Here is a 12,799-nt window from a genome sequence, read left to right as displayed (position 1 = left end):
GAGTCTGTTACCTGTGGATGGCATATTTTTAGTTATAGATACAGTTAAGAGAAGTACTGTATATAGAGTTCCTAATACATATGTATATATATATATACACATGTATGATCGGTTTTGGGATGTGTAACTTAGTTTATTGGTTATTCGTACAATCGGCGTGGAACTGGAAGTATTTTTTTTGTTTTCTAAGTTCATGATGTTGGTAAAGACTCGATAAAACAATCCAAAACACACCAAACAATGCGGGATTGAGAGAATGAAGAAAGAGTACTGTTTAGTTTCTGAATATATATATATATATATTTTTTTTTTCAGTTTCGAAAGTTGAAATGAATCCCTTGTGTTGTTTTAGCTATTTTAAAATCTTCGCGCACCTCAAGCTCAAGCCTGTTGCAGGCATTTCAACTCAAGCTTCAATCATTCTGGCATTTATATATAAACAATCAGCAATAAATCTTGCATATGTAAAAGCTGGGCTTCACCTTGTTGGACCAACTTTCAAACCCATATTTTAAGGGCTTATGGACCGCTCTTCATTACAAGTTTGATTGGATCGGGCTACAAGAAACTTCTTTAACAAAATTTATCTTATTAGACCATCAATAAGATGGTGATAACCCAAAAAAAAAAAAGAAAAAGAAAGTTCAAAGTTAAAATGGTTCCAAATTAAATGTAATTTTTATTTTGAAACGAAGATAAATTTTATATGTTTGGTCAAAGAAGGATTTAAATTCTAGTACTAATAACCTCAAAGGTTAATCCATGTTTCTTTTGATATGACATGTCACCCGAAACTACTTCCATTATACTCACGCGGGTTAAAAAAATTCTTTACTTTCTTAAATATCTGTGCTTTGCTTCCAAACTGTAAAAACATAACTAATTGTTATTTGATAAAACATTTAGTGGGGAAAAAAATGAAGGAATATAAATATAGGGAATGAAAAATCAATGATTCAAAACGGATCCACTGGACCAAAGTGTTGGTGTTGGGCAAAGAAAGTAAGAGACGTCGCAATTTCTTTTTTTCCCTGAATGCTGGTCAGTTTCCAAATTTGTCGGCCTTTATTGCTCAACACTCATCTCAGCACTTGTCACCATCGGACATCTCCAATAAACTACTTATTTGTTCAATTTTCTTTATTTTAGGGATACTTAATCTATAAAAAACTAATAATAATAAATAATTTAAAAAATCAATCTACTATTTCCCTGAATGCTCTTGAAATATAGTAAGGCAAATCTACTTTATATTTAACTCATAAACAAACGCAACTTTCACTTTCATTTAACAAATGCAACTTTCGTTCACCAAAAAACGCTTTTAAAAAATGTCCCACAGTTTTCAATGTCTACCTTTTTATTTAACTTTATAAATAAGTCTAAATTATTCAGAGAAAATAAAAAAGTCTAAATTATTCAGAGAAAATAAAAAAGTCTAAAATTATTCAGAGAAAATAACAGAATATAAAATAAAGTTATTGAATGGCATTGAACTTGTCTGATAAATTTCATTCTTTAATATTAAAAATGCTTTCTATTTCAAGAAATGTGTTTATTATTTTAAAGAGCTCCATTTGAATATCACATTGGCAAGCTCAAAGCACAAAATCAATTTATAGTCCTCGCAACAACTCAGCATTTAGGTCGAGCCAATGAACGAGGAAGTATACCAAACTCTTGACTTTCTTATGAATGCATCTTATAGATGGTCAAAGGTAGGAAAATTATCGGCTAAGATTACGGTCTTACGAATAGCCATTAATTGATAGCAAGGAAAAGGGTTTCATAAAACATCTATGACTATTTTCATTACACAAAATTAAGCAGCCAAGAAACACGGTAACAAAATTCACCAAGATTTAAAAAAAAAAAAGAAAAAGAAAAAAGAAACATGGTAACAATGGCTTCCAAAAAATTTAAAAAATAAAACAATAAAGAGAAGAAACTAACAATGATAGATACACATCAGAATTTAGAATAAATACTTTACTAAACTGCTTTATCCAATTACACCACCATTGCCATAACTAGTAATTAAGCTTGCAGCATATGGCATTCAGGCACTTTGTCAAATGACTTGCTTACGTCATAAAACAGTATTTTACAGAGTCATAAGCTGATCACGAGGACTCCGCATACATAAATATACAAGAAGCTTGAGAGGCAAATGCTCCTAGAATTCCTCATTTCACATGAATGGGTTGTAAATAGGCTGATTAATCTCGGTTAGTTCAATGTTCCACCAAAAAAAGACCCAAGCCCCGACTCCATATCATAATTCTCCACTGAGAATAAATTTTCATTCAGGGACCCGAGAAAATATGAAAGACTGATCTATATACATATTTGAAAAGGCATTGATCAATGCAGAAATTCTGCATTCAAAAAGGAAAAAGAAAAAAGTAAAAACCCAAGTCCTACATTATCAATCTGCTTTCGACTTTGTCAGTTCATAAAACTAGACAACTATACCTGTGCCATATGCAAAATCAACTAGGAACCCCTCCTCTTCACTAAACATCCATCTTCCACATGATATTATTAACATTCCTGTCATTAGATTTCTCGAGTGCAGCAACTTTAGCTCGATATGCAGCTGTTGGCATGGTCTTTACAGTCGGACCCTGAGGGAGCTCACAGGCTTCACTCATGGATGCAAATCTTAATTCAGCAGGAGGAATGAAGCAGTCCATTGAAAGGCCAGGCACATTGAACGCCACTTCCTCAATTGTCCAAGCTTCTTCCATCCTGGTCTTCGTGTGACTCATTGCAGTTTCTCCAAACCTGAAAAGTGTTACCACTGAACGTCCTGAGTGAGCGATCATAATTCCCTCCACGGGTCGGTAATCATCAAGGAAAGAATTAATTGTGGTCTCCCAGTATACAGCATCGCCTCCATTGTTTTGAATGCGAGTCAGATGGGAATCTTCCAAGTGAACAAGAAGTCCTGTTTTTTGGCTGAAGTAGCCAAACAAAACATGCCTAATTATTTCTGCTGGCCCTTCACTCCGAGCTTTCAATGTCAGAGGATCAGCACAAAGTTTGAGGATGAAACAGTCCTCCCCATTGATCTTCTTCTCGCCAATGCACCTTGCACTTGTAAACATGCTAGCAGTTGTTCTTGGGTCAAGCCCCTGCAAACACAATAAAGTTATGATTTTAGTGATCAAGCATCTCCAGAAAGTACAGTATCATATACCAAACAAATGCTGATGGCGGGGTGTAGTTTCACCTGAAGGGCACGGCGCAAAGGTCTAACAGGCCCTTTCGCAGCATGTGCACCAAGCCAGGGAGTGTGCCTCCACACAAGCTTCCCATTGCAACCAGCATGAACCTTGCTACCACCAAGTGCAAGCTCCACATACCACATGTCTGGATGCATCTGCCAAAGGACAAAGCCACCAGACTCTGCTGCTTTGGAGGAATTCTTGCTCCTTACAACCCTATTAGCCGTCTCAAACTCAGAAGCTATCATTCTCACCTTTCCCATTGCATAAGCATTGTGGGTGGAATTCTGAAGCTTTTGCCCTCCTGATGCTGCAGTGTACTGCTGAAGTATGTACTGAGCAGATGATGTTTCCTGCAAGGTACCCACAAAAAGTTGTTTTAGAGGCCGCTCCTGTTAACTGAAATGGAAACAAGACTTCATAAAACCAACCAAACTTCTCTATCGATATGTCTCTCTCAAGAATGATATGGAAGTGGAAGCAAGAATGATATGGAAGTGGAAGCTCTTTACTGATAGATTCTAAATTACTCAACTATACCCACACTCCTCAACAACTTCCCCTAGTGCAAATACTATAGGCATTAAATATTCATAATCAATTCTGCAGCCGCTTTACATACCATATGTTTCATATGCAACTCTAGCAGCAATATGTGTGTCCAAAGTATAAATTAACACACCCATTCTTGATATTGAACTTGGTGAAGAATTGATGAGGTAGAAACACAGAGTCAACGGACGAGTGCTAGTGAAGGTGGAAGACTTTAAGGAACTTTCACTTTCACTTTCACTTTTTCTTTTTCTTTATTTTTTTCTTTTTGTTTTTTTACACCTTAATTGTTAATAGCATGCGTCAAGTGAAAGTAACTTATAAGTCTTTCCGATTTAAGATTTTAAGAAATAATTTCTTACGATTTTTTCATCTTCTAAAAAAAATAAATAAATAAATATCATCCTACAAAAGAAATACACTAGATGCCTTTCAATCTTTTGTTTTTGTTCCCTGAGCTAATGACGAATTAAAAAAATAATGTCACTGACCAACCAACAAAAACTAATGACAGCAATCGTTTTTCATAATCCAAACTACCGAAAAGAGCATTCAGCGAAAAAAATAATATTAAGCAAAAAAATAAAAATAAATCCCCAGAGCTATTAAATTCATAGCCCAATTGGCACATTAATTTCTTAAGATTCCGAAAGTTAAAGAAAGTGAAGTTAATTAGTATAATATAAGAAGTTTAAATGATCAAGTATGAACACAGAGAAGTACGCAAACAGACACAAAGATGTACCATGGTGAGAGAGAAAGAGGAACTAACAATTGGGGTATCTTTGATGCTAAGGTGAGGCAAAGGTTCCGTGGTGCTAACGTGCACCGGGGCGAGCGGAGCACCCAGAACCCCCAACAACAACCTCAGATCGGACCTCTTGTAAGCGGAACACGAGACGGAAGGTGCTCTGCAGAGCTGGCCCTTCATCCAGTTTCCCCACCTCCCTTCCATCTTCAAATCTCCACCGTCCGTCCCATCGGGACCCTCCTTGAGCGGCGACAATGCCTCCGGCGGCCTCAAGCTCCCGGATCTCGATATCAACGGCTCCGGTTGAGCCACGTGATGGTTCTTCCTCCGTCTAAGTAAGCTCGACATCGGAGACGCACTCCTCGCCGGGCTCTTTGCTCTCGACCTTCCCGGCGACAACCCTCTCACCACCTCCTCTTTTAAAGCCGTGAAGAAGCCCTGTTTTCTTTCCATTCACAACTTGACCTCTCAACTACTACTTCTCCACAGGAAAAATTAAATTTCAAAAAAAAAAAAAAAAGAAGGAAAATGGGAGCAAATGGTAAGAGTCTGTGAGCTTCTTTGGTTGGGATAAATGTACTAAACGACTAGCAGCATTCGGAGAAAAGCCTTTTTTGTGTGTCTCAGACCAATAAGCTTAAAGGAGCCGAGACTGAGAGAATGCTTACCGAAAAGCAACTCTGAGAGAGAGAGAGAGAGAGAGAGAGAGTAAGAAAACCGTTTAGAAGAAGGAAAATGGGCTTTGCAAATGGTGCAATGATTAAACAAATGGGATATATTGCCGCGAGACAAACAACACTGTAGCGCAGTAATATCCTGCTCCACTCTTTTTTTCAAAAAAAAAAAAAAAAAAAATGATTTTTAAAAATTTAGAGAATAGAATTTGTCAAGTAGTGGTGGTGCGGGTATTACCCTTTTTTTTCCTGCGTTTGGAATTGGGCGGGGGTGTTTGGCCACCCAGGAAGAAGAGCGCCAGAGCGGGTACGCTTGTTGGTTGGTTGGTTTGGGTCTACAGGACTGCTAGAATACGACCACACCCCGACAAACTCTTTTCTTTTTATTATTATTATTATTTTTATTTTCTTTTCGGGTGACGGAAAGTGGAACGGCAAAATCTTTCACGTGTAGTGGCAGAGGCTCTGGGTCTTGCGCCGTTAGCAACGGTCAAGTTACTTGAGGTTCAGTCAAACGACAATTAATTAAACCTAATCTTTGTTTTTGCAAGGAATTCTTTAGAGTTTTATATAGTATTTTAGTGGTGGCATGATGAAAAAAAACAGTCCATTATGGGGACCAATGATGGTCTAGTATTCAATTATCACCATGCTAAGCACGCATCAAGGAGTGCTTAATTTCCTACAATAATTTAATACAAAAATAAAAGAGAAAAGAGAAATAAAATTATAATATATCTCATATCAACAGCAACATTGCATGTAAATGATAAAAAAAGAAAAAAAGAAAAAAAAAAACATTGCATGAGAAATTAAAAAAAAAAAATGAAAATCAAGTGAGGCTAAATTTATGCCTCCGTGATATTACCAAAAGCAGGCTTTCTGAGATTACTCCTAGATATATATATATATATATATATCTTCAATTTTTAACCCTTTTTAATTTTATATATACACATACAGACTTTGAAAAAAAAAAAAACACGTGATTGATTATAACGCAATAAAAAATAAGTAATTTTATTGGATAGTTAAACTATGGAATTAATGTCGCACCAATATAATTAGAAGAAAAAATGTGGCACCAATGTACGTATAATTGACCTAATATTTAATTAAGGATTCAAACGATTAGTTTACTTGGTTATTTGGGAAAAAAAAAAGAAAAAAAAAAAAGGAAAATACAGTCAAAATCTTGCTAAACGATTAATATGTCAAGACATAAGTTAACAACATGTCATTGAAGTTGACATTAACATAAAATAAAATAAATGAATAAACAAATCCAATTCCTTCTCTTCCAAATTTGGTCCGTCACGAGACACCCAAATTCAATTAAAGGTCCCCTTTTTCAAAATAAACCCAAAAACTTAAAGCCAGCAGACATGACAATTATCCAAATTCTAAATTTCCAACTCCACTTCGTCTGCGTTGAAGAATTACCACCTACCATGACTTGTATTCTGCCATTGGAGCGTTTATCAAATGTCTCTTCAATAGTTCCTGTGAACCTAATCTCTGTTGCACAATTTGTTGGGCCACTTCAATAGATATTTATGCCATGTGGACATTATTATTGGCCTAATTGGCCTTTAAAAGTTTGTCGTTCAGGAAATTTCCGTCAGTACTCTCTCTACGATTATATCGTAGGATAGGATCTACATTTGTAGGTACAGTTATATATATTTTTTTTGGGGGGTCTATTTTTATTTAAAAAGATCGATATACATAGCTTTAACATGTGATGTGTTTCGTAAAATAAAATAAAAACACCGGGGTAAGATAAGACTACAAATTGTACAGATCTGACTGAGAAGATGTTAGACTCCTTTGTCTTATTTTTAATTGTGGAATGAAGCGGACAGTACGTAGATTCTAAAAAAGAAAGCAAAAAGGAAGTCACCCATTTATGACCAACATTGCTTCGAGAGCACTACTTCTCAATCACGTCGTTAATCACGGAATTATTTATTTAGTTTCATATTTTTCCAAATTAGAATGAGGACCTTTATATTCTGTCCTGGCCATTTGGAAATTTCCTTCAAATAAACGGTGAATGGGAAACCATGGATGTCTCAGAATAATAATAAGAGACATTGACCCATGGAAACGGACAACATTATTTTTCTTAACTTTGTCATAATCTTTTATACCCAATTACTTCCACCCACATAGCAATTCCATGATTACTAGTTGGCTTGGTAATTAGCCACCACAGCGTTTGAGGCACAAACCAATGCACTACAATAAACATATAGTCATTCAATCATCGATTTTAAGCTTCTTCCTTCCCCCCCCCCCCCCCCCCCCCCCCCCCTATTATATTCTTTTCGTTTCCATATATTTTACATGACATTTATTTTAATATAGTTTATCAAGTAATTAATTGTCGTAATGAATTGGATAACTTTTCTCTCTATTTTGATAGCTCATCGTCTTAATTTCTGTGTCATCATAGACATGAGAATTGCATGAAGGGGAAGAGTGTAACAAGGACACGGAAGTTATTGCTTTGATAAAGAACTTTCCGAAAGAAATTCTTAACAACCAAAGAATCAAAATTTAAGTCCGCAATAATTGAAAGATTTCTTTGTCCAAAGCAGCGCAAGTCTCGCCAAGTTAGTTAAGGAGGGGCTATATTCCTACTTCCTTAGGCCTAGCAACTTAGAAAAGTATCAAACGGGACAACATCTAAATACGGTCCAAGTCAAACCCTCAAGCCAAAAAAATAATAATAATAATAATAATAAATTAATTAAATTAAAAGCGATTCCTTTAAAACGGAATCAACCCACCTGTATGCTCCAATACACATCAAACAACTTTATTTTTATTTATTTGTTTTTATAAATTACAGGGACTTTTTTTTTTTTTTTTTTTTTTAAATTCTAACAACATTTTATAGGGACATGATATTGCAGATCTCGGTATCAATATCTCATTCACGGGTCATAACACCAAATCTTTCAGTTCCCGATTCTGCCAGCGTGCCAATCCATTTGAGATTCGATACACATACGTATACAAGCTTCAAAAAAGTATTAAGCAGATAAACATTTTAGTAGTTTCCCGACAATGATCCTAGCCGTGAAAATCTTATGGATGATTCTTATACAGTATACACGGCGATGATCTCTACTAACTAAAAGAGTGAAAACTGGCAAATGGATAAGGACAAACAATGCTTTGGGGGTTTTCTTCTTCTTCTTCACCTTTTTATCATTGATATGCGGTCCACTCTCTCATTACCTTTTTAAACATTGGACACTGGGACGTGTATTTCTACTGGGAGATTTGATTCACTTTCCTGCTAGAGAATTTTCAAACATCACATACCATGTACAACTAATGCTATGAACAAAGAGTGTCTTGCAAACCCGTGTGTGTTGGAATTAATTGGATTTGGATCCTCAATAGCATCATGAATGGTTTTGCTAAGAAAACAATAAAGAGTTATTGGCATGTCTGCTTTCTCTCCGTTTAATGTATACCATCAACCTATTGAACTTATTCACAAAAAAAAAAAAAAAAAAAACAAAAAAAACAAAAAAAACAAAAAAACAAAAACATAAACCTATTGTACTGTGGTCCATGTCCTGGTGGGATCTCTTGATTATAAAACTGATAGCGTCAGCCTTTGGGCCATTTCTATTCAGAAAGCCCATTACTTATGGTTGCCTGGGCTTACTTCCCACTAAGTTAACAAGCCCACAACTGCACTCTTATTATAGGCTGTCCACTGTGCACGAGGAGATTGCCACATTGCCTGTCTTATAAATGGTCTTTTGAAAATCGAAGTTAAAGATGATGAAGAGAAATCATGTCCACACTGTGCCTTTTTTTGACCAGATATTTTGTGATGGGGATATGGATTTGGATTAAATGTCTTTATTCCGTATCATAGAACAGATTTGAGGCTATGAAGGCCGAATACAACTGTAATTCGAAACGGAAAAGATTGTGTTTAACAGAATCGCGGTCTAGTACGCTACTCCGGTGGACTGCTTTGAAGCCAGGAAAGTAAAATAGCCTTTATAAAAAAAACAGGAAAATAAAAAATAAAAATGAAGGGAGGCATTTATCAGTTTGCTGTCCAGAATAATCATAATCCACAACACTTTATTGAACGCTAACCCACTCTATGCTCAATGTTATCTTAAATTATTGCATTTACTATAACTTTGTTTGATAAACACCGTTTTTTTAGAAAATACTTGGTAATGGAAAAGATATTTCTGCTTAGCTGGTTAGCCCCACAAGTCAACTTATATAACCAGAGCCATTGAGCCTGTGTTTATGAATATTGATCGTACTTCATACTATAATAATGATATTCTTTCAACCATAAGATTCCACCTGAAGCGATAAAAGAGTGGGATTAGAAGTGATGCCCCGACTAAAATAAATAAAAAGTGAACTTGGCATTTGTTATAGGAATTTTCCTGGAACAACCAAAACTAGAGAGAAAAGTAAATGAGTGAAGGAGAGACTTCTATGAATGTTTTACGGCTAAATAGATTTGTATTAATTTATATATTTACTTGCAATTTGACTGCTATTTGGTCTTATAAATTTCCAATTCTCAAACTGATACGACATCCGCCAACAGTCATGTGGATCCTTAAATTTATTTATTTATTTATTTATTATTTGCTGAAATTGGATCCTTAAATCTTAATAGCGATTAAGGCAAGCCCTTAAATCATTCACATCGACATTAATCAATCATATGATAGAAGCTTTGTGGAGTGAAAAAAAACATGCGTTGGAAGGTAAATGATATTTTGTGATGGAAGCTCGTTTTAAAAATCGACAACGGCATTGGAGGGGCCACACAAGATATTCATTTCTTCTCCTTGGTCAGTAAGCAGATCCTCCTTATTGCATGGAAATGGTAAAATTGACACCTGTCGCCTTCGTACGCTTATTTCTGAGCTGTGTTTTGGTCGAAAAGCTGATCTTTATTGAACTGTCACCCCTTTTTCTTTTTTTTTCTTTTTTTTGTTTTCCTTGAAAACAAGAACAAACTAAATCTCTGCCACTTGAATTAATTCTCTTCAACCAAAATCAGTAGGAAAACAAAAACAGGAATATCAAATTAAAAAATGTAACCAATATGGTATTGGCAGTAGTACCTAGAGATTTCATTTTCCCGCCAGCTGAAGCAAGTTGGGAATAGGAATGTGAAACTTGCTCAAAGCGATGGCTTTTAGCAAATGAAAGGCTTGAATTTGAAGGATTATGACCTGGCTAATAAACGGGGCCTTTAATTATAGGATGTTGGGCCCATTTTTTTGTCAGACTTAGGGGTAAAAAGAACTTGTTATATTGGACCTGGGCCAGCCCCACTACACGCCGAGGATCTGCAACAAACTCTGATAATGATCTCTTGTCCCACGTGTACGGATCACATATCCCACACGGTCCCTTAACCGTGTGGGGATTTAAAAGATTTACATTATATTGTGAGGAAGGGCGCAAATGGTTTTGTTTGGAAAGTTGGACACTAAGCTCAACGCTTTAAATTTATAAATTAGTAGACATGAAAAACTAAAATTTATCTAGACTCAAAGAATGCAATTTTTGCAACCTATTGAAGCCAAAAAATCAACCTACATAAAAAATGAAAGCCATGTTTAATTTCTTTTATGCATGTTAAATAAGTGGATATAAAAGAGATTCAAAGAGAAGTGAAAACTTGCTACAAGAAATGATATTTTGGTTAGATATATGTCATGTATTTGGCACTCTTCCACTTGCATAAAAACAATGTGTAGTCGGTAATGGCTAGTCAATCTCAGGCCAGCTATGGGTTGAGAGGATGTGGAAAGTTTTAGAAAAACAAGTTGGCACTTGCAAATTTATGCAGAAGAAACAAAGGATTCAAGATTTTTAGTTTGGCATAGCCAGAAACATGACTTTAGCAACATTCGTTCTTTTTAACATTTTGTCCAGTTGAAGCTGGACCGCAGGGATATACGAATATATTACCAATTTTATGGTCTCATGAGATGGGAACAAAGTCGCTCATACTTGGTTTCTACCATATACAGAAGCTTGCAACCCTACCGGAAGTTACTCAAGGCTATTATTTAACTATATATTTCCTAAAAAAAACCCAAGAGTGGTGTGGTATTAAAATATTCTTAAATACAACCTATTACTAATTCTTTTTCTTTCTTTAAGCTTTTGGATTGGTTGCATGCAAGTGGAATGCACCTTTTTTCTAAAATGATGCGGAGGCTGAAATCAAAATGCTGAGGAAAATAAATTAAAATGTCATTTTTTGGGGGGCCACTTCTCATTCTTACACAATAAGAACAGGAATATTGTAGCAGGCAATGCTTCTTAGCTGGCTTGGCATGATTTCTTTTTTCTGGTTTTCTAGCAGCTTCTTTTCAAGTTGCATTAATTTTAACTATGAAGTAAGATGGTTTAGCCTTGAAAATTTGTGTTTGGCTTTTGCCTTTTGTTCTAACCAATAAATAAAAGAAAAAGCAGAAAAGATTCCCAGTTTGTACAATTTTTACATTGTAATTAATCTAAAAGTAAAATATCAAATAGGAAAACCACAGGACAAGAGCAGCAAGGGAAAGGCAATGTTGGAGAAGCTAGGCTTAATATATATTTTGTTCCAAAGGTAAATTTCAGAGCCGACAAGTCACGTGACAAGGCACACTCCAAAAGTTGTAGAAAGACGGTGGGGCAACCGCCCCACCTGTGGTGCCACCATAGTAGCCTAAGTTATTACTCACCACTTTCACTTCTTTCTCTTTGTTCCAGAGACTTCTGCAAAAAAGGTCCATCGTAATAGTATATCAGTACAGGTACCCAACACAATCAACACTCCATTGGTATTGGCATTCTGAATGAGTATATGGAACCCACAAATCCATTACGTACATTCACATATCTTTCCATCATAACCCATCGATCACATACATTTTTCCAAGTGCTATTACAGATCATCGGTTTCTTTTTTTGGTTTTTCCGTGTGGAGCCCACTCTATTTACTATGCGTTGCATACTTTCCAATTGTTTAAGCCAATAGTTTGGAGTATTCTAGGGCTCCTCTTAAAAGTGCTAATAATGTTGTTGATTATGCTTAGTTTACATCCAATTGATTTCCTTCTAATACAAGGAGTAGTGGAGTTTAATCTTTTAAATCTAGATTCAAAAAAGGAACAAAAGATTTAGAAGCATCATGTAACGTTAATGCTTAGGAATAAGACAAACATGGGTTTCACGTCACGCTTTCTGTATTAAGCGCTCGGGACACATATATATTACATATTAACGAAGAAGGCCGAATTGGTGAATGCCACATAACAAAAAAAGCACAATGAAGAACTACTGTTCGTGGTATAAAAAATAAACGTGAAATGTGATTGGTCATTCATGAGATGAAAGTATCACTGACTGAAAAGCCAGAACCACCGCCAGGCTTTCCTCACTAAAACCCCCACTTACAGTCTGTAATCCGGTAGATGACATTTATTTTGAGCTTTCTAAGTAATGACACAGAGAGAGGATCACTTCCTATCTTTATCACCTACTCAAAGGCTATCTCTCTCCCCTATAAATACCCTTCC

General features: G+C 35.7%; 1 protein-coding gene across 3 annotated transcripts; it reads right to left on the bottom strand.

Annotated features, from left to right (window-relative positions):
* Positions 1-2,159: 2,159 nt before the first annotated feature.
* On the bottom strand, positions 2,160-5,389 carry LOC107433741 (uncharacterized). 3 transcript variants are annotated; one of them, XM_016029536.4, is made up of 4 exons: positions 4,528-5,389; positions 3,236-3,583; positions 2,476-3,137; positions 2,160-2,378 (listed from the first exon to the last, which is right to left on the bottom strand). In XM_016029536.4, exons 1-3 carry the CDS (start codon positions 4,984-4,986, stop codon positions 2,517-2,519), a joined length of 1,428 nt encoding a protein of 475 aa, XP_015885022.1. In that variant the 5' UTR covers positions 4,987-5,389; the 3' UTR covers positions 2,160-2,378; positions 2,476-2,516. The 3 variants fall into 3 exon arrangements, with proteins under 3 accessions (XP_015885022.1, XP_024930761.1, XP_015885023.1); XM_025074993.3 differs by having other exon boundaries at positions 2,160-3,137; positions 4,528-5,385; XM_016029537.4 differs by having other exon boundaries at positions 2,160-3,137; positions 4,555-5,379.
* Between the last annotated feature and the right edge of the window lie 7,410 nt (positions 5,390-12,799).

This window comes from Ziziphus jujuba, chromosome 5 (genome assembly GCF_031755915.1).
Source record: "Ziziphus jujuba cultivar Dongzao chromosome 5, ASM3175591v1".
Classification (NCBI taxonomy): Eukaryota; Viridiplantae; Streptophyta; class Magnoliopsida; order Rosales; family Rhamnaceae; genus Ziziphus; species Ziziphus jujuba.
This window is presented reverse-complemented; position numbering and strand designations above follow the sequence as displayed.